This window comes from Meriones unguiculatus, chromosome 14, assembly GCF_030254825.1.
Source record: "Meriones unguiculatus strain TT.TT164.6M chromosome 14, Bangor_MerUng_6.1, whole genome shotgun sequence".
NCBI classification, from domain to species: Eukaryota; Metazoa; Chordata; class Mammalia; order Rodentia; family Muridae; genus Meriones; species Meriones unguiculatus.
This window is the reverse complement of record NC_083361.1, coordinates 70598994-70623755: the sequence shown is the minus strand read 5'-3', so window position 1 is coordinate 70623755 and position 24762 is coordinate 70598994. Positions and strand designations below refer to the sequence as shown.

General features: G+C 43.7%; 1 protein-coding gene across 2 annotated transcripts in view; it reads right to left on the bottom strand.

Moving 5' to 3' along the window:
* Nucleotides 1–24762, bottom strand: part of Adamtsl3 (ADAMTS like 3) — a 276853-nt gene that overhangs the window by 38574 nt on the left and 213517 nt on the right. For both annotated transcript variants that reach the window (XM_060367463.1, XM_060367462.1), the window contains exons 18-23: nt 22386–22578; nt 22102–22281; nt 11882–12035; nt 4164–5238; nt 2888–3015; nt 207–335 (exon numbers count right to left, since the gene is read on the bottom strand). In XM_060367463.1, coding sequence (XP_060223446.1) covers nt 207–335; nt 2888–3015; nt 4164–5238; nt 11882–12035; nt 22102–22281; nt 22386–22578 — 1859 coding nt within the window. The remainder of the gene's footprint in view (nt 1–206; nt 336–2887; nt 3016–4163; nt 5239–11881; nt 12036–22101; nt 22282–22385; nt 22579–24762) is intronic.

The window sequence follows — 24762 nt, the reverse complement described above, 5'->3', positions numbered from 1 at the left end:
GGTCCTCATGCTTGCAGAGCAAAGACTTTACTGACTGAGCCATCTCTCTATCCGTGACACGGGTTCACTTTTGAGAGTTAGGTAAATGGCGAGTGTACTAGAAATCACAATGCTGTGCCCATCAGGCTGGTATATGGAACACTAAAATGCTAGTTGTCACCTTCTGGCAGTTAGTTGGCCAAAAAACTGGAAATGATAATACTTACCTTTTACTGGACAGTGGATTGTCACATTTGCTTGAAGGGCTGCCTCCACAGTGCCTCCCACAGTGACAGACAGATGGTTGTATTCCGGTTTGGTGACATTTCTTTCCATAGACAAGATGACAGGTGCCTCTTAAGTCAAAGGGAGCAGAAAGTATGTTAGGTTTAAGCTCTTGTTCAATGACAAGCATCATTGGTTCACTGAAATCGGGGAGGAGTACTGGCCTTTACATCCCCTGTGGTGCTTTGCACAGACAGGCTCACGCACAGCTAGAGGTATTTGCTCATTGCAGAGATGACAGATAGGTGAAGGGTGGACGGATGGATGGATGGATGGATGGATGGATGGACGGATGGACGGACGGATGGATGGATGGAGACACTCAAAGGCACATTGCAACAACTGTATACATAGTGAAGATATTTTAGCCTCATAACCAAAATTAAGGTTAACATCTCCTTGATAATTTAACAAAGATTCAGTTCACAAGATATAAAACGTCACGGCAAGGCAGAACAGCTTTTGTCACAGGTGGCCTTGGCTGAACTGATGCAGGCCTAAAACACCAGCGATGTGACCGTCTGCCACTCCATGGAAGGAGGGATGTGAGGGAGGACAGTGCATCCTGATCTATCTGTTGCCCTTGGTAGCTGTTATCCTGGATGGAGAAGGCTCCCCAAGGCCTCTCCCACTAAGGTAAGACTAAGCCAAGGTTCTGCTCAGTTAACACGTGCACAAAGCACCACACGGTGCTTGCTGCTGAGTAGCAACAAGAGCAGAGCTGCTCTGTAAGTAACAATCACAAAGCCTGCCAGTGCACAAGTGGTACAACCAGACACTTCAACAACAGTGGAGTTCCTAAAACACTGCGCATACTGCTTTCTCTGAGGGTCAGAGACAGGTTAGAACTGACTTGCTAACTACAGAATAAATGTTGGGTTCAAGGCTCATTCAAAGCTGTGCTGGGAAAGGCAGAGCTCACACCTCTTGTTAACTTGCTTCTAACCATGTACATGTGCAATTGTTTTTCCCCTGCTGGGCTTCAGTAGGAATCCCAGTAAAAGTACTCAGTGATCTCAGAGCCGTTCACCCATGGCGTATGGCTCAGAGACACCTCTTCCCAGACTATCTAAATAAATTCAAATCCACAGTAAAACTGTCACTACTGAAAGGTTTTTTTTTTTATTGAAATGGGAAGCTGCTGGGCACCTCCTTAAGACCTCTCTATACTGCAGAGTTTCTTCATTTATGAAATCCTGTGATGCTATCTCAAGTGCATTCCCACTGTTTGGAGGAGAAGTCAGAATTTGGTATTTTTATTAATGTGACACCGATAGCCACATAAAACGTGGACAGAAAAAAAAAAAAAAAAGCAAAGGCAAAGTGACAGAGTCAGGATTTCAGTCAAGGACTTTCACTCCTAGAAATTCGATACTTACTTAATGGACTCACTAATTAGCTCGGTCTGGACATATGCTTTGTCCATCTATGCGCATGTTTGTGTGAGGTGGACAAGGAGAGTATAGAACAAGAACACAAGCACTCTTGATCTCAAGAGGCCCGGGCTACAGAAGGTTCCATTCTTTCTTTGAATACCTGTGCCAGTAGAAAACGACCCTGAAGTGGGGAAACAGTGAGAACCCTTTGGCCAGAAGGAGTCCTCAGTTGTCACAGCTCATCCTCTGGCTCATGAGGAGCTCATATCAGCTCTCTCAGAAGTCTAGGTCATCTGGGGATGAGCTGAAGAACAGACTTTGGTGCACTGGTGGGGGAGGTCTCCTGTTCACTACACAAACTACCTGAATCTGTGTCTGCTTAAAAGGAGTTTATCATTACAGGGCACAACAGTCCAGGAGAAAACAAAGGCCTGATGATTCTGGGAAGGCAGCTAGCTTCTGGTTGTTCAGACTCAAAGAACCTTTGTACACCAACAGGCCCAACTTTCTCAGCTTCTGGATGACAAGAGCCATAGCTCAGCCACATAGCTCAGCTAGCATCTAGGTGGCCAAACTGGGTTCTGACTGCTGACGGGGTCTTTATTCTCACCTTGGTCCATGTGTGACACAAAGAGTAGAAGAAAAGAGAGAAGAGAGCAAAGGAGTGGCTCTCTTGTTTATTTCTAGTCCCAGAATATGATTTTGCCATAAGGAATTGCTGCCTACAACTTAAAGAGTTAAAAAAAGATCTTCTACCGTAAAATGCATTTTGACACAAAATGGCAATGTTCAGTGCCCGGGAAGGTATATGCTGGTGCAAAGCTACAGCCCACAGGTAGGCAGTGTTGGTGAAGGATTGGCAGTTATGTCACTTAGAGGAAAGGGCCAACTTTAAGAGCAGTGATTCTTATTCCTTCTCTGATGGAATTTTAAAAAGTCTATAACGCCGGCATTGCCAATTAAGCTCCAGCTCATTAACCCCCAATTTGTTGGAAGCAAGCCTCAGAGCCACTGTTTCCAGAGCTCTGCTGTGACCTAGGAACAGGTTTAAAGGTCAAGTGTCAAACTCATCCCAAACCTACTAAGGCAGCGCTCTAGGCAGCATCCAGCAACCTGTGCCTAAATGAGCCCTCTGCACCACTGTGATACACACTCAGGTTTTAGAGTTTCTAGCATTTTGGGTGATGGACAAAGCAGCAACAACAAGACCACCAGACACTGCTCTAGGTTTCCCCCAGAGGCGTTACCCGCGTACAGCACCAATGAGCTTTCCACATCTGAGCCAAGATGACCGGCCACGGAGCATTCATAGATCCCTTGCTCGTTCCTTGTAGGATTCCGTATCTGCATCCTCCCCGTTTCATCCAAAGCGACCCTGTGGAAGAGTTATAGCGAAAATGTCCACGAGCGACATACATGGTTGCCGTAGGGCCATTGCGGGTTATGGAGACTGGAGACTGCACAACTATAGGCTTTGGTCTGGCATGGAGCCCTAACGTAATCATGTCTAGCCCCCTCCCTAGACAAAGAAACTGTGTATTTGGAAGAGTGGGAGAGGCTTTCCTCTTGCCTTAGAATGCCCTTCCAGCAGGCTGGGATGTGGATGTACTTACTGGCTTCTATTTTGACCTTATTAGAGTTTAAAAGAAACAAACAAACAAACAAAAAAGCACTGGAAGGCAAGCTGTACCTATCAGCAGCTGCCAGGAAGAGGGGAATGGGAATGATGGAGAGAAGGAGAAAGCTGAGCAGACACAAATGTCAGATACATGGTGGACGATGCAGTCATGTGGCAGAGAGGAGGCTTTAGGGAAAGAGTAAAGAGTGTAAACTATCATCAGAAGAAGAAGAATGAGGAGGAAGGGGAGGAGGAGAAGGAGAAGAAGCAGCTAGGTTCTGGCCAGAGACAGGGTAAGAGAAAAACAGTTCCACCTCTCTGAGTCAGACCCAGAACTTTGCTGCAGTCATACTGGGATTTGCAGAAAGTGTCCTCGAGGACAGGCATTCTGGGAAGGAAAGTAATGTACCTTATATAAGCAATTATTAACTGCCTGTCACTTCACCATGGCTTAAGGTGGGCCTGCTCTGCTGGGGGCGACTCTCCTCCTTGAGGGACAGTTTGTTGCTCAGGTGGTTGACTGGCCAAACTTGAATGTGAGGTCTCCACCTAGGCCAATGACTATTCTCTTGAGCAGGAGTTTTTCCTTAATGGGCCTTTCTCACTCTTTAGCAATATGTGAATTAAGCCAGTCTCAGAAAGCCAAATGTCCTGCTCGTATTTTCTCATTTGTTTTTCCTAGATTTTGTACAGATACATAAAGATACACACGCACGTGCTTGCATAACACACACACACACACACACACACGTAAAAAACAAAAGTAGAAATAAACTTCTTTAGGCAGATAAAGAAGAATAGGAGGAAGCACACTCTTAGGAGAAGACATTTGAAAATGTTTCTAAGAAAACTAAAATGGGCAGCAATAAGGTGCCACCAAGGGGCTCTGTTCTTCGTGTACTCACTTCACAGAGGGCTGCAGCAATGCTCCATCCTTAGTCCACGTGTACGTGGCCTCGCTGCAGGGAGTGATAAGATTGCAAAGCATATTAATGACCTTCGTGCTTTTTGTAATGTATACTGTATTCCCAATCCTTGCAGTTATTGTCTTGTTAAAGGAAACTGAAGGGGGTAGGGTTTGCCTCCTGATCACAGGTCCTTTTGGCTTAAAAATCAGCTTGCCAGAGTGTTTTACTGAGGGGCTTTGAGGAACTCTTCCCGTCTGCCCTCTGAGCTGAGCTTCGGGGGCAGCTTTCTCATGGATGCCCCTCCACTGGACAGGCATGGGCTGAGCCTTGGCCAACTCAGCGACGAGCTGGTAGATCATCTGGGATGCTAGGTCATCACTGGCCTCTCCCGTCTCCAGAAGCTGGCTCATGTTTCTGATGAGCTCATCAAACTGGGCGGCGTCCATGCTGTATGCTCCCTGTTTCATGGCTGCTTCAAACTGCCTGTTCTTGAGCTCCCAGAAGTTAGCGTTTCCTGCGGAGTTCCTGCACGGCCCCAACAGAGCTCTCAAGAAAGGCTGGTTATTGATTTCACCATCGTGCAGGTAAAGCTCATTTTTGTTATTCCACATCTGGCGCATTTTATGCCACGTGGCTCCCAAACTGTTGGCTTCATTGTGGTCCACCCCAGGGTGGCCCCGCAGGTGCTCTCTGAGGGACGGGTGTGCAATGAGTCGGTTGTCAGTCCCGATGAGCTTCAGAACGACCGTTTCCTGTGCTGACCCGGCAATGCATCTGTACACGCCGATGTCAGGGGCTGCAAGACTGTGGATTTTCAGCGAGCCTGACTTGGTGATGCCAAGCTGCTTAGAGTTCTGCAGGCAACGGCCATCCTTCTCCCACTGGATCAGAGATTTCTGGAAACGGCGAACGGGGCACTTGATGATCACAGACGTATTAAGCAGCAGGTAGGCTCGGCTGCCCACGGTCAGGTTAATCCGCTTCTCCTCCCTCGTCTGAATATACACTCTCTGGACACCAAGGATCTGGGGACCCCGCTCTCCAAGTCTTGTCTTTGCCCCGAGTTTTGCTTCTGCAGGGGAAAAAGAAAAGGAAGGAAATTGCAAGAAACTGCTCCCATACAAAGGCTATTGACTGAAAATTTCTGAGGCTGAGTGATCTGGGCCCACTAATGCCTCTTTCTCTCTCTTTTAATTATTCAAAAAATGTGAGATTTAAACATGAGAAATATCTTACATCCATACCTTGGGTAACTTCACAGCTGTCTGTCACTTTAGTGAGGATGAATGTATGTTTGAACATGTCGCTTAAAAATATGTAAGTTATTTCATGAAGCCTGGGTTTGGGAATCGTACGGTTAAACGTCTCAATGAGACCGAAGGGAAGGTTACTTCTCTAGCTGACAGATGTTTGTTCTATGCCACAATGGAGTGCTGGATGGCTTGACTAGTCCCCAGTGGCTAGGTACAAGTCGCTATCAACAGGAAGCTCCTGCAGGATGTTGGCCATCCGCTAAATGTCAGGGTTAGTTTGGACCACAGGTACACCAAATCTGAGGAAGATATGAAAGATGATGAGTGAATACATTTCCAAGATCTGAGAAGGAGGGTGGGGTGAGCCAAATTCTGAATCTAACCCAAATATGTCATCTAAATGACCTCGGGGGTCTGAGGAAGTAAAGGAGTATGTTCAAAATCAGACTGGTGTAATAGAACAGGCACTTTAAATATAGCCAGATGACTCTGAGTTTGAATCCTGGCTCTGCCTGAAGAATATGCCATTAAGTTTCCATGAGTCTCCTCTGTCCTACCTTCCAAACGAGAACGATGTTAAGACTCACCAGAGGAGTGTGGCAGTTAAGTCCGTTTCCTTAGGCTACATGTACCTCCTGGCAGCAAGCACACGTGGGCTCTTGTATTTGATGCCTTCAACTACCAGCCAGATGGCAAAGGTAGCCCAGAACCCAGGGTTGGGACTGAGCCTCATTTAGTCCCAGACACTGACTCTAGTTAATGGGTTGAGACCAAAGGGGATACAACCCCAAACCTGTCCCCTAAGATAGCAGCTTTCACCCTTGTTTTACTGAGGGGAAACTCAGGTATTCTGGGGTGATGTTGGAGGAAGTCTGATATGTTAGTCCCTGGGTAGATGACAGGGTGTGGGATGGAGGGCTAGTAAGCTCTGGCAAGTGGTGGCAGCGAGCCTGAACTCACTCAAAGGTGTTGCAACATTCAGAAAATCTTGAAACTGGTTTACTCAAAGCTATTACCCTATTACCAGCCCTGGCAGAGTCACTCTGGGTGAAAAACCATCCAAGAATATGGCCTTTTCATATCCTTGGGACAAACTGTAAGGTGCCTGTGGGGCTGTTGGTTCATAAGAATAACTTCTGGCATCCCGTGGGTGGCCATGGGTGGGGTTCGTGAGGACTGTTATTTCTGTAGTAGAGAACTGACATGCAAAGTCCATGCAGAGCCAAGTAAAAGTTCAGGCCTACTGATCTCAAGATGGCCTTGGTTCTGTTCAAGACCCTCAGCTCACCTCTATGCAACAGCATGCACACACACATGTCTGTATGCTTCCTCCCAGGGATGAAATAGTGTCCACAGGGGATGTCACACTGGCCATAGCCAAACAAGGAATACAAATTGTTTTTTTTTTTTTTTATGATTGACAACATAAGTTTTGAACTTACTGCCCCTTAACAATGATGGAAAACAAAAGCAAAAAGGTAGAGAGGCTTCCCTCATGGTTTCATAGTCTCTCACTGCTATGGGCAATGATGGATTGAAGGATTTAATGAGCCCCGCAGGGGACCCCATCAACAAAGCAGATGCTGGTTATTTACTCACCTACCTCGGTACTCTTGTTTCTATTCCCAGACATTCTAATTTATGGGGTGCAGTTAAGGCATCAGAGTTTTAGAAAGCTCTTCAGCTGACTTAAATGCTCAACTAGCTTGAGGGCAGATGCCTTGCAGTGTCCTGCTGGATTAAACCAACGTGGTAGAAAAAGGCACTCTTGGCTCAGTTTCTTCTATTCAGTGACAGCTGATGAGCTACTACTGGTGAGGAGAGAAGGGGAATAAGAAAGAGCATCTAGACTGTCTGTGAGCTTCCTGGTCAAGCCCTGCCACCTACATGTCCTTTCTGAAGGCGGAGGTGGGGAGAGGCTGATCTGCTTTGGGCTCTCTGTCTCTCTCGCATCTGGAACTATACAACACGCTAACACTGGCCATGCCCAGTGAAACCAGGCCATTACCATCTACTCTATAGAGTGGTCAGGGATGGACAGCATCTTTTTGGAGGAGCTTCTGTGTGATGGTACCAGCCCATCACTCTACCTGTCCCATTATTTCAGGGTGTGAGAAGAATCACATCTTTGGATTTTCTAAAAAAAAAAAAAAAAAAAAAAAAAGAATACCTTTCTTCTCTCTGTCCTCCTTCTGGGTCTTTGAGGGAGCTTCATATAAAGGCCAACTCCAGGTGATAGATGATATTTACGGCACATGCCTCAGTAACTTCCTGTACTATTTGTTGTAACCCTGCCATGACTCTAAACCCCAGGAACATGCCAGATTTATGTCCCATGCCATCTTAGCTGCAATTTACACTTGGTTCCACCAGCGTTTGACTCTTGCCACTTCCTAATGCACTTGGGCCATGATTTGGCCCTTAAAACCTTCCTATCACCCTGCTGGAGCCCTCCAGCTGTCAGTCTGGCCATTTGGCTAGTACTGGTTTCCTCTCCTTCCACTAGGCATGGGATCTAGCAGGACAAGCTCATCTGAAGCTATGTCAAGAATGTGGAGAGTTTGTTTCTGGACTCTTGCCAGGCTTCTTTGGCAGTTACTTATTAGAGGCTATAGGGCTATTGTGGGTGGGGCTTTCTAAATGAGTTAAGATGCTCCTGAAACCTCACTACTATGGAATGGCCCAAATCAGCCTGAAAGAATAGCTCATACTTATTTGTTTCTCTTTTATTTTTTAATCAACTCCAGCCCAACTTCTGTTCCTATCATCACACTAAAACTCTAAGGAAAAGGTGACCCAGTGACCTCTAATGGTAAATTCATCACCTTCTCTTTTGGATTCTTACCCACAATCCTTCCTTCCCTAATAAGCTCTTCTCAGTTGTGTTTATGTCTGACCTTGGCCATGAGTAACTCACTAGAGTTCAGAGCCTAGGTCTCCGAGTGCCTCACCATGTGACATTGGCCAGTCTCTTTCTTAAAAAATTAAAAACAGTGGCTGTCCCTGCCTCACAACCTTGTCCTGAAGATCATGAATGACTGACTATACAGAGTTCACAAACAGGGCTAGGCTCAAACTGCAAATTCAGAAACACTAGGTAAGGGTGTGGGTTGTCCTAAGGTGAAAACAGCATCAGCTGATAGACACGGTGACGTGAAGAATTGGGACTTTTAAGGAGCCTGAGGGGGTGCCTTGTGGGGAATGTTTAGGGGTCCAGAAGCTCCAGTGAAACTGTATTACACAGAAAATCCTTCCTACCCATCTCCAACCCTGCTATACTCCAAAGTGGTCAAAACAAAGTGCAAGAAAAAGCAAGCATCTTCAAGAACATGCACTTTACCTAAACCCGGCACACCATTCAGTGCAGATATTGTAAAGACAGTGTCTCATGAGGAGCCACGGCACAGCTCGGCTTGGCGTTCCTTGTCCTTAGCCTTCAATTATGGAGAGGCCAAGCTTATGTAAGATCAGATATTTTCCAGTTTGGGGGAAGGAGCAAGAGTAGATCTGATGTGAAAGAGGGAGGAACGTCAAAAGGACGTTGTGCCAATGTGGCCTCACTGTTTCCAGTGGGTAAAAGATGGGCTCACTCTCAACCAAACGGCAGCGTGGTCATGGGAAAGCAGCCGCTCTGGAGAATTTCTAGCGATTTCTCAGTAAATGTGGGGTGTCCACCCTATCTCCCAGCTTCTCTTAGACAGCATAAACATGCCTGCCTCACTGGCAGGGTCACATTATTTATTCTTCTAAATCCCAGTAACTCAAGCCAGGAGACCAAAAGCAGACAAGAAAGTCACTTGAAAGTAATTCTAAGGTTAAGGTGAACAGTAGGTTAGAGAAAGGCATATATCAGGCAACAGCGTTGATGAAGCGGATGACCAGAACAGCCAGCTAAGCGGACTGATTTCTAGTTCAAAAGCAGAAGGTTGGGCACTAACAGGGATCTATGGAAGCTCCTGAGGGCACAGTGAGGCATTAACTGAATAAGTCACAAGGGCAGGAAGTTTCAGTGTCAGCCCACCGTGGTGATGGCATGGAGGAACGGCTGAGGTTGGGAAATGGGGATATTAAGTATCAAAAAGGCCACCAATAAGGAACTTGATTGCCCTGTGTATTGGCAAATGTTGGTAAGGATGATAGGACCTAGGTTGAGTCCTGCAGTAAAGCAGAAAGTCTCTTGAAGATCTACACAGTGAGTCTTAAAATGTCTGAAGAGAAGGCTTAAGACGGCATACGTATGAGGGGAGAAAACACAGAAGCAATAGAGACAAGAGGCTGGGAGAGTGCATGCGCTGCTCTTCCCCTGGCCCTATGGTGGATGCAGTGCTGGAGGGAGACAATGTTCAGAGGGAGCAGATCAAGCACGGCTAAGCCATCTATGAGAGGTGATGGTCTGAGAGCAGACAGTGGCAGAACTGCAGGCCAGCTCAGGGTGGCTGGCTGTTGTGAGGGTCATTCTGTCTCCTGTTGCTTTTACGGCCTGCACGGTCAACAGGCTAGGGACTATAGTAGGGTTAAGACAAATGCTTGATTTTTCTCGTTTGGTTTTCCTCCCTAATGCTTGTGAAATTCTTCCCTCCCCCGAATGCCGTAATGATTGATAATCCAATCCCGTCTATCTCGAGTCCCGATGACCGCAATGTATCCCCATGTGGTATTCTGTCTATTTTCAAGGAGGCTGCTGGCTATGACATTCATTTCCCTTTCCTCTAAGGCACTTTACAGCCTAGTTACTGATAAAAATCGGGTAGGTAAGTGACTAAAACAAACACCATGCTGTGCCATTTACCGCAGACATTCCTGATTTCCAAAAGGCTTTAAAACTTGGAATCTCAGGGTTTTAGGATGTCAAGATTTTGAAAATATATTCTCAAAGTATTCCCAGGGAGAAAAACGTTAGTGTCCATGAATCAGCAGCTAAGAGCTTGGGCTCAAGAGTCAGACAGACTTGTGGTCAAACAGGCCAAAGGGTCCAACTGGCAGTCCTGGAGTCTAGGGGAAAACTCAGGCCTTACTTCAGTGTTGCATGCCTTCTCTCTAAAGGAGGGTAATGTCTGACTTTCAGCATTGCCAGGGAGACTAACTGAGATAAGCATGAGAGGTTCTTTCTGTGGAAGGGCATCCACAAGTCTCACTGAAAATCAGTGAGACAAGCGCAGTGTTTGCATTGCTTTGTTTTGTGAATTTCTCCAGGAAAAAGATCAATAAACTAAGGACACACACATACAAACACACACACACTTGCAACAGCAAAATGACAATAGTTTATTTTTTATTTTGTTTTTTCACTACAGGCGAGCTCAGCGGGGCTCCCTGACATATCTGTGTGCTCTTTTATAGGGGAATGAAGACAATAAAAAGAAAAGCAGGAAAGCCCCAGAAGCTGCTACCGTGGGGACCCCTTCTCACTGTCACCTGACTGTTGCTGTTTGTGGCTGCTGCCATGACAGTCCTAATTTCACTGGTTGTGCTCCTCCCACATGCCACATACACACACATGTAGATATAATCCTTTCACGTACACTGACATGCTTCATGACATCAGCTTTAAGTAGCACGAAAGCATGCTATTGACGTCATAGCAAGCTTATGATTTATAATTATTTGGCAAGACATCCAAACTGCCATTTATGTAAAGCATGTTTTTTATACTACCTGGTTTTGAATTATACAGAATTTTTAAAAAATCCATGAAAGGACTTCTTATCAAATATTCAGCTCTTCTAGTTTTAATATTGTGAATACAGATACATTTCTGGCAAAGAAAGCCAAGGAGAAGTTTAGCCTAATCCCTACAAGGACAGTTATGAGCAGACACTCCTTAAGACAGATTTTCCCTAAAATGTTTTCTAGGCCTCCCCCATTCTACCATTCACCACTAAAAGCAAGTTGTGGAGTTTTGCTTGGGCGGCTCTCCACCGTGGAGCTGAGAGGGGCTGAGGATGCAAAGGAAGAGAAGACAGCAGGGGCTGACTTTGACTCTGATGCCTGCCTCTGGCTCCCTTTCCTCTGGTCAGGCCCCGGGGGAGAGGTGCCAAGGTAGGTTGGTAGCCCTTGGGGCCTCCCCTTCTCTGAGGAGAAGAAGAGGCAGTGAGGGGGTGGGGGGGTGGGGACTGGGAGGAGAAGAGGGAGAGGGCTGGGATCAGGTCATCAAGTGAATAAATAAATAGGGAAAATGTACAATTAAATACATTTGATAAAAGTTACAGTGATACCCAAAAAAGAAGGAAAGGAAGAAAGGAAGAAAGGAAGAAAGGAAGAAAGGAAGAAAGGAAGAAAGAAAGAAAGAAAGAAAGAAAGAAAGAAAGAAAGAAAGAAAGATAGAAAGAAAGAAAGAAAGAAAGAAGAAAAGGAAAGGAAAGGGAAGAAAAGAAAAGAAAAGAAGAGACGAGAAAAGAAGAGAAGAGGAAAGGAGAAAAGAAAAAGGGCAGAGGCTGGAGCACGGACGCGCGGCACACTTACCGCTGCACACGGGCATCTGGCACGGTCTCACGAGGGGCAGGCCTGGCAGGCCCCTGCACTGTGCCTCACCCAGGGGAACGCGCCGGCCTTTGGCGGTCAGCCTTTGACACACCTGCTTTCTTCTCTGGAACCCAACGCCGCAGGTGACAGAGCACTGCAGTGAGAGGGGTGCAGGTCAGACGGAGCATGCGCAGGCCAGCCTGGCCAGGACAGCTCCTCTCCAAGGCCGATTTTTCACTACACAGAGAGCCCCTCACCCCACCTCCTCTCCCTTCCCTTCCTCTCTCTTCTTCATCCATCTCCCCCTTTCCTTATCTTCTTCCTGTCTTTAGTCCCTTCTTTCTGAGATTAGCAAGTGACTGACAGTAATCTATGACAGAATTTATGATTCTGTTTCTGACTTAGAAGTGATGCCTAATTTATTTTCCTTTTTTATGTGTGTATATGTGTGTGAGTATGTGTCTCTCTGTGTGTACACAAACGCATTCATGTGTGTGTGTATGCACATGCTTGTGGAGGTCAGAGGTCAAGTGTTTTCCTCTGTTGCTTTCCACTTTTTTTTTTTTTTTTTTTTTTTTTTTTGAGACACTGTTTCTTACCGAGCCCAGAGATCACCAATTGACTAGACAGTTTGGCCAGGAGGCCCTGGGGATCCAGCTGTCTCCCCCGCTCCATGCTTGGATTACAGATGTGCACCACCGCATCTGGCTTCTATGTAGGTTCTGGAGATCTGACCTAGGTCTTCACGCTCGCATGGCAAATACTTTACTGACTGAGCTATCTCCTCAGCCCTCTAATATACATTTTACTGTATATTTATATGGTAAAACAATAACAAGGGGAGTGGAAAACTGATATGCAAAATTAATATTGCTGCAATACTGTTCATAGAGGCTACAAAGATTAAGCAGTTAACAATACATTTAAGCAAAAGGTAAAAGACCTACACAATGAAAATTGTAAAACATTGATGAAAATCGTTGAGATGGATACGGGAAACCGGAAAGAGAACCCGTGATCACAGAAAAATGAATATCATCAATTATGCATAATAGAGCAAGCAATCTGCACACCCAGGGTCATTCCCTTCAAAATGTCGATGAATGCTTTCCACAGGACTGTAAAAAATCCTAAAACTTGTTAGATAGATAGATAGATGATATATAGATATAGATAGATAGATATCTCCAAAGCAAACATGAGAAAGTGGAAGGGCAGAGGCTTTGCAGTACCCAGCTTCAGAATATACTATAAAGCTGTATTAGTCAATACAGGACAGTATGGATATAAAGCATACAGAGTAATGAGGCAGAATAAAAGTAACCTTGTGCATATATAATCAGCTAATTTTCTCACTAAATGGTATAGGGGAAAATGGGTTATCCACATACAGAAGAATGAAAATTAGATTCTTACCTCTCACCATCTACAGATATTCAACTCATAATAGACTAAAGAAAAAAAAATAAGATCTGAAAGGAACTGCAAAAACAAGGGAACACACATTTCTGGACATTGGAATAGACGAGAGCTTTTTGGATGTGACTCTAAATGTAGAGAAAACAGCTTTACAGTCAAATGAGACTTTATCAAACCAAGCAGCTTCCACACAGCAAAGGGAACAATTCTCAGAGCAAAGAGATGACCCACAACAAAAGGAGAAATGATTCTATACTATGTGTTTGTTACGAGGGCATCATTCAGTACATATTAGCAACTATAAATCTCAGTAAGCAAATCCAAGCAGGACAACTCATAAATGGTCAACATCTTCTAGACAGGCATTTCTTTCTTCTTCTTTTTTTCAATGAAAGAATTTATTATTTGATGTTACTTTTCTTTTGCTGTTTTTTTCTCACAAATTTTATTTTATTTTATTTTTTACATTTTATTTATTACATATCCCAACTGGAGCCCCTCTTTCAACTCCCTCCAGTCCCACCCTCCATCCCTCTTTCCCCCATCCCCTTCCCCTAGTCCACTGAAAGGGGGAATTCTCCTCTGTCATCTGTCCATAGCTTATCAAGAGGGACAGAAGCCCCAAAAGGAGACCAACAAAGCTAAAAAAACCTGAGCCCAAGGGGTCCTGCAGAAACTGATGCACCAACCAAGGACCATGGATGGAGAGGACCTAGACCCCCTGCTCAGGCGTAGCCAACTGGCAGCTTAGCTCAGTCTACATGTTGATTCCTGAATAAGGGGAGCAGGGGCAGCCTTTGCTGGCTCTTTGATCACTCGCCCCTGAAGACGCAGCCTTGCCAGACCACAGAGGAAGAGGATGCAGGCAGTCCTAATGAGTCTTTTCTTCCTTCCTTTATTTTTATTTGTTTGTTTGTTTGTTTGTTTTTTGAGGGTTTCTCTGTGTAGCCTTGGCTCTTTTGGACTCATTTTGTAGACAAGGTTGGCCTCAAACTCACAGAGATCCACCTGCCTCTGCCTCCCCCAGTGCTGGTATTATAGGCATGCACCATAGTTCCCAGCTTAATAGACATTTCTTAAGAGAAGGCGTTCAGATAACCAAGGAACACGTGGAAAATGTTCACTATCACTAACTCCAAAGAAATGCAAAACCACAGTGAGATATTACCTTACTCCTGTAGGACAGACTTTCCTCAAAATGACAAAAAAATAACAAATGTTGGTGAGGGTGTGGAGAAAAGGGACCCTGCCAGATTACAGGTCCAGAAGGATGTCGATTAATGTCACCATTATGGCTAACAGTATGGAAGCTCCTCAAAAGAAATTTATCCAGAGGAAAGGAAATCAGTATGTTGAAAAGGAATCTGCCTTCCCATGTTTGTGCAGCTCACAGCAGCTGAAAGCATAAGAGCCCGCCATTGAGAAATGGATACAGAAAATATGGCACCTCTATATCACGAAAAACGTACTCAGACACACAAAGGGGTGGAGTCCTGTCACCTGTGGCAATGTGGATGAAACCGGGGGTCACTGTGTTAAGCGAAATAAACCAGCACAGAATGACAAGCACCATAGAAGAATGCTGCAGCCCAGGGAGTCAGGGCAGGGGCAGAAGGAATGGGGAAGGGTTGATAACTGGGTGCGAAGTGACAGGGAGGAGCGGGAAGTTCTGGGGTGCTCTCGTCCAGTAGGCTGACTATGCATAACAATAATGGACTGTACATTTAACAGAATTAGAAGGGTTTGTCTTGTATTTGCCGAAAAGAAACGGCATATATTTGATGTACCTTTAAAGAAATAGATATGCTTACCATGCCTTAAACATATATATATACACACACTTCACAATTTATGTATCAGTGAACAAAATAAAGTGGGGGGAAAAAGTATGGTTGGATGTAATTTGAATGTCTCTCAAGATCCATATGTGTAGACATGGCTGCTTCCATTGTATCATCCAGATGGCGTCAGGACTTCTGGTATTTATTTCCTGTTCTGCTCTATCAACTCCTAGTTGATTGGTTTTATTTTATACATAAATGTTTTACCACTATTTCCCTTAAAACACACAAACACAAAAGGAAAAACAAACAAAGGTGAACGAGTTCCTGATGTCTGTGATCTAAGTCAACTTTACATCCCATTTTCATCCTCCGGGTTCATCAAGAAGGCATACCAGATGGTTCTCTGACCTTATTCACCTTATTCTCTTGTTCACATCAAGAGTAGCCACTCTGCAGAGAATACCCTGTCAAGCCTACTTTTTAAATTTTTTTCCACTTTTATTTATTTTTATTTTTTAATTTATTTATTTTTATATTAATCACAGGTTATTTACTTTGAATCCTAGCCATAGCCCCTCCCTCATTCCCTCCCAATCCTACTCTTATCTTCTCCCTGCCCCTTTCCAAGTCCAGTAACAGGGGAGGTCCTCCTCCCCTTCCATCTGACCCTAGCTTATCAAGTCTCTTCAGGCCTGGCTGTAATGTCCTCTTCTGTGGCCTAGCAAGGCTGCTCCTCCCTTGTGAGGGGGGCCGTGGAAGAGCTCGCCATTGAGTTCATGTCAGAAATAGTCCCTGTTCCCCTTATTAGAGAACCCATTTGGACACTGAGCTACCATGGGCTATATCCGAGCAGGAGTTCTAGATTATATCCATATATGGTCCTTGGTTGGAGAAACAGTCTCATGAAAGACCCCTGTTCCCTGTCAAGCCTTCTGTCCCCCAAATCCTGCTCCTTTGTCTTCTTGTGTTGAATGCTCATGACAATATACAGGGCCTGACAGGGGCTTTTGTCATCGATCTGTTTACCTTTTCTGCTCTGTATTTTCATAGCATATAATACTCCATGATTTGCTAATAAACTTTTCTTTTTATAAAGGAACTACATAGTTCCTATTTTAACTCAGTATTTTCCCATTCCTTTAGTTTCGTTCTTCTTAGGAAAAACTGGTGAGGAATGATGCTCACACCCATCAGTGCCTCTAAAGAGCAATGTCCATCTTGCTTGGTGGCTCTTTTTCAAAATCATTTCATGCCATCCACTCTAGCATGTGGACCATACCTTGAATGACAACAACTTCTTATTTTGTTGTTATTGCTTGTGAAGCAACTTTCGGTTCTGCTAGTTTCCGTTATTTTTTTTCTTATTATTTTTGAATGTTACTAGATATTGTACAATTTTCTAATGTGTACTTATTATTAATACATACATATATAATTTCAAAATTTAGACATTTCATTTAGGGCTGAGTGCACCATAGTCTCTCTCTGCACGTCGTCCAGTTGTGGGTCTCTGTTAATTTTCATCTCCTGCAAGAAGAATCTTCTCCGATAAGGGTTGAGCGAGGCAATGGTATACCGATACAACGATGCATCATTTTATGTTCCTTCAGCAGAATGGCAGTAGTAGGTTTTCCATGAAGGCCTATGACAGACCTATTCTCAGTTTTTTGGGCCACCTTAGCAGTGTTGAGTGGGGGGCTCCATCTGCTGCAGTGGGCTTTAAATCCAAACAAAAAGTGGTTGGTTACTTTCATGAGATTTTTTTCTACTGTTGCCCCACTGGACCTTGCCAGAGGTCTCTGCTGTAAGTCACAGGGTTTGTAGATGGACGATATCAAGGATTGCTTTTCTTCTTTTGTAGCCTGCAAAGTACCTTCCAGCACTGTGAATTCTAGTCAGCAGGGGTGAAGCTTCTCGGTGGGTACCAGCTCAGTTTCTCCATGTTCACCGACTTAATAAGTTGTATCTTCAGCAGAGGACTTAGTGTCAGGTAGCGGAGAATAACCAACAGCATTGGCAGTAGCTTCTGATGCTTGGGGAAGGGCTCTATGACAACCCTTTGGCACTAGAGGTTTTATGTGGTGGCATAGGTTTCTGGTTGGGACATTGTCTCACCTGTTTTATGCTGATTCGACTTACATTTCTTTCATAGATGTATTAGACAGCACACACAAAATGAACTCTCTGGGTTTTTGTGAACTTATTATTTTTTTAGTTTGTTTTTATTTTTTGGAGGGCAGAGAGAGAGAATGAAGTTAGGTAGGGAGGTGAGTAAGATTGGGGAAGAAATGGGAAAAGGCGGAGGGAAATAATATGAGCAAAAGACAAAAAATTTTAAATAAAAAAGAAGTTAAGAAAAATTTTCAAAAAAGGTTTTATTTTTGGCCTCCTCTCTTCACCTGTTCCCATTGCCTTTCCACTTATTTCTATGCTCTTCTAATCACCCTAAAATCTCAGACCTCGCTTTTAAGCCCTTTTACCCCTAGACCTTTGGGAACACAGAACCTGCTTTCAGTTTTCTCAGGGAAATACCTTACGCGGTTGCTTTGTGACTCTCGCTCTGCCTACACCCTGAGTCTTTCTACTTCAAGCTTTCATAGTTGCCATGCACAAATTTCATCTCTGAAAGCGTCTCCCTGCTGGTGAACAGAATGCACGTGGAGGATGAGCTGACACACTTCCCATGGCTTGTCATCACGACCCTATCATCAAATGGTTTATTTCCTTTACTCATGGCTCCGTTGGGGTTGACAGCATCTTAATGGTTGTGAGGAAAGGAGGTTTTAAATTACATAATGCTGCTACAAGTCAGTTATTGCTGCTTCCACTTCCCCCTTCACAGCATTTCATCTTTGACATCTGTTCTCCACAAGGAGGCATATAAGTGTGGTTTCTCCTCCCGCTCTCGCTCTCCCACAGTTCTGCAGGGACAGTCTCTGCTGCTCACACAGGGGGCACATGGTTCTCAATCCATCTCTGTAACTAAGGAACTTTGAACAGGCCTTTGAGCTCAGCCATACTTATTCTTGTGGAAGTCTGTATCCCTCTTGGTATCCAAGGAAATATTTGTCATCATTCAACTTTGCTTCTCACTTTGACCCCAAATTTTATGGCGTTTGGCAGGTGTGTTTCATAACTTATGGTTTGGAATTGCAGCCATTATTTTCGTTCATTGATGACAGAATTTCTCTCTTACTTATTTTCTTTGTGGTTTGGTGTTGTTGTTGAATTCCAAAGGAGAGGGATGAATTTTTTAGAAGCCTTTACTGTCATGTTTAACAAAAAATAAACACCTAAAATTTCCATATAATAAATGTATCATTTTTTATTAATTATCACTGAACCAACATGGTAGTAAAACAACCATGGAACATTTTTTTTTTAATTGTGGAGGTATGTTTGATGCTTCTCCCAGCCCCCATGCTTTCTGGATAAAATACTTACAGGACTGTGGGAGAGGTGACATAATCTGTGTCCTCAATTATCACACTCAGGGCCTCAATCTTGTGCTGAAACTTCTACGATTTCACCGAAGATATCTAGCAGATTTCCCAGGAAACAGTGCAGTAATGACATGCCCTGAGTTCTTGTATCTCTGCAAATGTTTGTCTAAGGCCTTTCAATTTGAAGGTCAGTTGGGCAGGGTGTAAAATCTTTCACTCAAATTTTTTGTTTCTTCGGTATCTTAATATGTTACTCTATACTTTTCCAGGATAAAGTAGTATTGCTGTGTGTCTGATGCCGGTCTGATCTTCTTTCTCTAACAAGCAACTTGATCCTCTTGTCCAGGTTCAAAAAACACATCTTTATTTTTAAAATGTAATCATTTTAGTAAGATGTGTCTTAATAATGAATACTTTCAGTTTTGTTTTGTTTTCATTATACCCAGGTTTCCCAAGTGTAGGGCGTATTCTTTCAATGTAGCAAATTTAGTCTCTTATTCTGTTCTATCCTGTTATTAGGTGATTTTCCTTCTCGGTGCTTCATATTCATTATATTATTTTCTCTTTACTTTTCATAGCTATCATTTTCACTTGGATTCTATTCTGTTCGATTCTTTGCACATATCTTTAATTACACTGTTTATGTCGAGTCATTCCCAAGTTCTTTCTAGTTTAGTATACATTTTGAAAGAAACTCGCCCTTAGATGTCTCATTCTCTCCTGAAGCCTGTTTGCTATTCTTCTGCATCACTCTATTTCTATGTATCTCCTCCATCAGATTTCATATTTTAATATTTCCGTAGTTTATTTTTTAGTTTCTTTCAGCTCATTTTGTAGCATTAAGTTATATTTTCATGTGCTTCAAGGTCAAAAATTTTATTACGCTGGTATGCTACTATTACCTTGTAGTGATCTTTTTTTGCAGTTGTGTGATGCTCTCATATACATTAACAGTCAGCTCTCCGTGCTGTTAGAGAATAGCCTTGTGAGCTGGGAGAGTATTTCAGAATGTTTATTGCCTTCACGGTGAAGACTCCTTCTGGTCTCTGGTGTTAAAATGTAGTCCACAGTTTAGCCAAAGTTTTGAGGTTTGTCTTCTCTGGATGCTCCCAAGGAAATGAACATCTTCTTTCCCAGCATCCCATGTCACCCTCCTTCCAGATGTGAATTTCTAGCACAGTCTCTGAAGATCTGTGGGAGGCCTGTGTGGTCATTCTTCATTCACATCCTTATCTTGGCTTTACTGATTGGTCTCCACTCGGGTTTCCAATCAGAGTAGAATCATTTCTTTGTCTGAGTACGTGCTGTTGGTTTGCGTGTTCAGTGGCCCTACAACTTCTCTTCCTTTTCACCATCTAGTGGCTGAGTTTGTAGTCTCTTCTATTTTATTGGTTTGGCCCTTCCTTGCCCCTTGTGTCACATGTAAAAATTACCTGTGTCCCTTTTTCTTGGTAATCCTAATTGTTTTATTTTTATTTTGTGTTCTATGAGGGATTAGATGATACTAAACAACAGGGCGGCTACCACAATTTTGCTTCTTGAAAAGTTTACACGTGATTTTAAAGGAACTGTTGACAATACACATTTAGATGCCATGGTATCCATGATTCGTGACTGCAGCTGCTACTTACAGGTCGCTGATTCCGATATTCACAACTTCGGCACAAATCTCCTCTGGGCTACAGTTATTTACCATGATCTGTAAGGACCCTCAAGCTGTAAGTGTTTCTAAATGAGGTCTATTTCCTCTTCCTTTTACATCACCTTCTGAACATATTTTTCCTTCTCTAGCTAACTCTAATATTAGTGCCACTCCATCCATTAGCTCTCTAGGACAGAGATATAGAATCTTCCTTCTGTTTTGCTCATTCACTGTCAAGTCAATGATCAAATGTACCCATTACATTTCCCAAGTCTCTCTCAAAACTGTACTTAAGGTATTCTTATTAACTTGTTGGGAATTTCGTACAAAGTGTTTTGATCACTTTCAGACCCAACCCCTCCTATTTACTCCTCCCAGTCATTTCCTATTTCTCTTGGCACTACTGTGGCATTTACATAAACATTTCCAGCTGTACTAGTTTTAAGGATATTCAAGTTGTACACAAAATTATCTGAGTGAATCATTTATTAATGAAAACAAAACAAACAAAAATGCTGTCTACTCTTCTCTATTCCATCAGCTTCATTATCTCCTAGAACTCTAAATCCAACCTTAAACTTCTGTGGCTTTTCAGTCTCCACTGTCTTCTGGCTCTAACACATGACCCAGGCTGCCTGACTCCGTCTTAGCCTCTGAACAGTCAAATGCTTCTGCCAAGCCTTTAAGGACAACAGGAATCCACACAAATAACCCGACTCCTCTCCTATCTGACTACAGCCTCAGCTTCCATCCCACCTCCCACCACTTCCTTAATGCATCTTGTTCTAAAGTCCCATGAGACTCATAATCTTGAAAGTCTCAGATAATATCCAGAATATACTTTGGCCTCATTTCCAGAGTGGCCCTCATTTCTTCAAATGCAATATTAAAGCCACATCTTCTTCCTAGTACGGAAGTAGAAATGGAGGTCTCCCCGTTTCCCACATCTGTATACATATGGCACCTGTGCTGGGCTCCTCCTACATGATTGTGAGCATCATTTCATCTGTTTGCCTTCTTAAAGTGTGAGTTCATCTCAGACCGTGTGTTAAAACGTCGTCTCTCATTCCTGCAATCTCCAGCAAGCAGTACAGCAGTGTTCAGTGACCAAGCAGTGTTCAGCTCTTTGAGTGACCAAGCTTGTAAGGCTACAGAAATAGGACTATTAAACTTAGAATGAACAGTTATAACTTAACATTTATCATTTTATAAATAGTTAATACACACGGCTCTATAAAATAATACTGATAGAAATATCCGAATTCAGGTCTCATATGTTTCCTTGGCTCTACCAAATACCAATTATAAAGATTAAAAATGCAAAAGAGAAGCCCAACCAAGTTTCTTCGACTTTGTAACAAAGAACGAAGAAGTTCGGGGGCAGGGTGAGAGATTGCTCAGTAGTTAAGAGTGTATGCTGCTCTTGCTGAGACCCAAGTCCCATTTCTAGCACCACGTTAGGTGGACCACTGATGCCTATAACTCCAGTGCAGGGGTAGCTGATACCTCCGGCTCTGTACACACCTGTGTGTGTGCGCCACACACACACACTACCGCCACCACCACCACTGTACAATACACTTAAATTTTTAAAAAAATTCTCTGAAAAAAATTTAAAATAATAAAATAATTTAGAAATTGAAAGTTCTTGAGGGCAAGTCCATTTTAAGTATGAGCTACCATAAGATTCGGTACATATACATACATAGACAAAGACACACACACACAAGCATGCACACAAGGGTAGGGGAAAGAGAGAGAGAGAGAGAAAGAGCAGGAAATCATCTCTCTTTCACTTTCCAGGTTCACAACTGGCTTCTGAGTGACCATGCCTCGGCTAGGGCTGGTGTGAACCCCTTCGGGAAATATTTAGCAGCTGAAACAAAGGAGGAGCAGATGGGAGGAGGCTGTGCTGTCGGGAATGGCTCTTACCTTTGACCAGTTTCCAGCAGTCAGCTGTGGGGGGCAGTCTGTCCTGGCACACGACTTGTGAGACGATGCCTTGGGTCCTTGGCACAGTCCATCTGACAGGTTCAAAAAGCTGCCATCCGTTAACAGCTGGCGACAGGTGACTCTCCGGGTCTGAGTTCCCCCGCCACACGTCCTGGAACACTAAGAAAAGAGGCAGTGAAGCGGGAGGCTTACTTTCTGTTAACGCAAAGCGGGGCCGCCGCCGCCGTAAGCAGAACGGGCCACGGGCTGCCAGGCTGCCGCACCTGCTGCCACTCTTCAATGTACCAGCTAGGAGGGCAGTCAAACTGGTTGCAGGCTCGTAAGGCGTGAGGCTTCTCCTCTCTGCATTCCTCCGGAGCGGCTGGCGACTCCTCAGGATGGACGCAGTATACATCTCGGGTCTGGATTCCAACACCGCAGGGAGCTGAGCAGGGTCCCCAAGAGCCCGTGTGCCATCTGGATCAGAAGCCAAGTGGGGGAAAAAGGCAAGAGCAACTGATAAAAGGCGAACCTTGCAATGAGGTAAGACACAACAATCACAGATCACCTCAAGCGCCTCGCTGGACCTCTAGACAAATGTTTCTCAATGTGTGGGTCGCGACCCCAGTTGGCAGCACATCAGGTATTTATATCACGATTCATAACAATAGCAAAATTACAGTTATGAAGTAGCAGCAAAATAATTTTATGGTTGGGGACCACGACAGCATGAGGGACTGTGTTAAAGGGTCACAGCATTAGGGGAGAACCACTGAACTAGACCTTATTCCTCTACACGGGTTCCACACTGTGGTATCTCCACAAATACATTTGATTAAAACACAGAGACATGATATTTAAAGGGATGAAATGCCAGGGAAGTGGCTAAAGATCTCACTTGTTTGGCAGGGTCCTGAGTGACAGGGAGCAGGTTGCTTTTTCCCCCATCCTGCCCTGCCACCATCCAATCAAAACTAAAACCTTGACTTGTTGTTGAGCCCCAGTGCAAAGATGATTTACAGAGTCGGCAAAAGGGGTTTTAAATGCTTACAAACACATCTCAGAAAATCTTCAGGGCACCTGGATTCATTACTTGTAATATCCTTGAGAAAATTCCTTTATGTTAGGATTGGATTTACAGCACATATATAATGTGATTCTTTTCTAATAAGATCTTGGGAAAAATCAAGTTTCCTAGGGAAACAGCTGGAAAAATGAAAACTACAGCAGCAGCTTTTGATTCATATCGCCAGCTTACTTGGGTGAAGATTCTTGCAGCCTCCACACCCACCCGAAGCTTACACGCCCCATTTCCTGACTGCTGGAGAACACCATCTATAAAAGTCTTCGCCCATCTGATTAGTGAGATGTTGTGTGCTATGGTTATTTTACTTGTGGATATTTGAGTTTTAGGGAACATGAATTCTTAACAAGTTACCACAGAGATACGTCAGGAGTGAACAATTTTAAAATGCTTAAAATGGACGTTAAAAGGATGCTGACTCCAGGGCGTTTTGTAATGCAGAAAAGAAAAATGAGGAATTTCACAAAGTGAAATAAGACCATAAAGGTTTAAGCGGTAAGGGACAAACCTGTCCACCGTGTGATGCAGCATTAGCAGTCACTAAATGCTGAAGTGGACATGCAGTAATTACCCACAATGCATTGATTGTGTGTGTTATTGCATTGCTGAATTAAAGGTTTCCCACATGCCAGATAAGCGCACAACCATTCAGCTCTGAGTAACAGTAGATCTGTTTTTATACTTTCCTGACGTTCAATGTATTTGTCCATTATCAGCAGAAAACAAGTTCACTAAAAAAACGTATCTCCCAGACGTTGAGTCTGTTGACTATTTTCATTTGTATTAGATTTCCTCTTGAGCTTCGGAATTTCAACTTTTGGGTGAGATTTGAAGGAAGTGTAAGATTCTACTTCTCATTCTCTCTGTCGTCCTCTTCCTCTTCTTCCTCCCATTCCTTTCTCCTTTCTCTTCCCCACAGGAACCGAACGCTCGTTTGCTGTAACTATACCGAGTCTGTAGAGAGACCCCACAGGGCCTATTTTCTCATCAAGTCATACTCTGCTCTGTTGCAAGCTTGTATAGCTGTTTTCGTGAGTTTGCTGTTGGTATACAATTTTGATTTCTTCCTTTTATACCAGCTCTATTAAAGGCCTGTATTTGGAGCAAACAATGAGGCTTCACCACTATTTTAACTGAAAGTTTTATCAATCAGACTATCATTGACCATATCTAAGTGTCTGTAGCCTTGGGCATGAGAAGAGTCTACAAACTACACACATGCTTACACACACGCAACATTCTGTTGACAACATGACTACATACCTGATTATTTAGGATGTATCTGCTTTACTGTTAGAACTATTCAGCTTAAACTTATAAGCATTAGGAATGACTTCAGTATGATTATTTCTCAAAAGTATGCAACTAGAAAAATCAATTATAGCCCCAAGGGATTGGATATGGAACTATTTTTATCCAGGAAGGAGGCAACAATTTCTTATCAACTAAAAACAAACTATAGTGTGTGTGTGTGTGTGTGTGTATGTGTGTGTGTATGTGTTTTAATTCCACAAATGAGTCATAGGTGGGTTCAAAAACACATCACTCTTGCCTGTCCTCTACTTCCCTATCAAGGT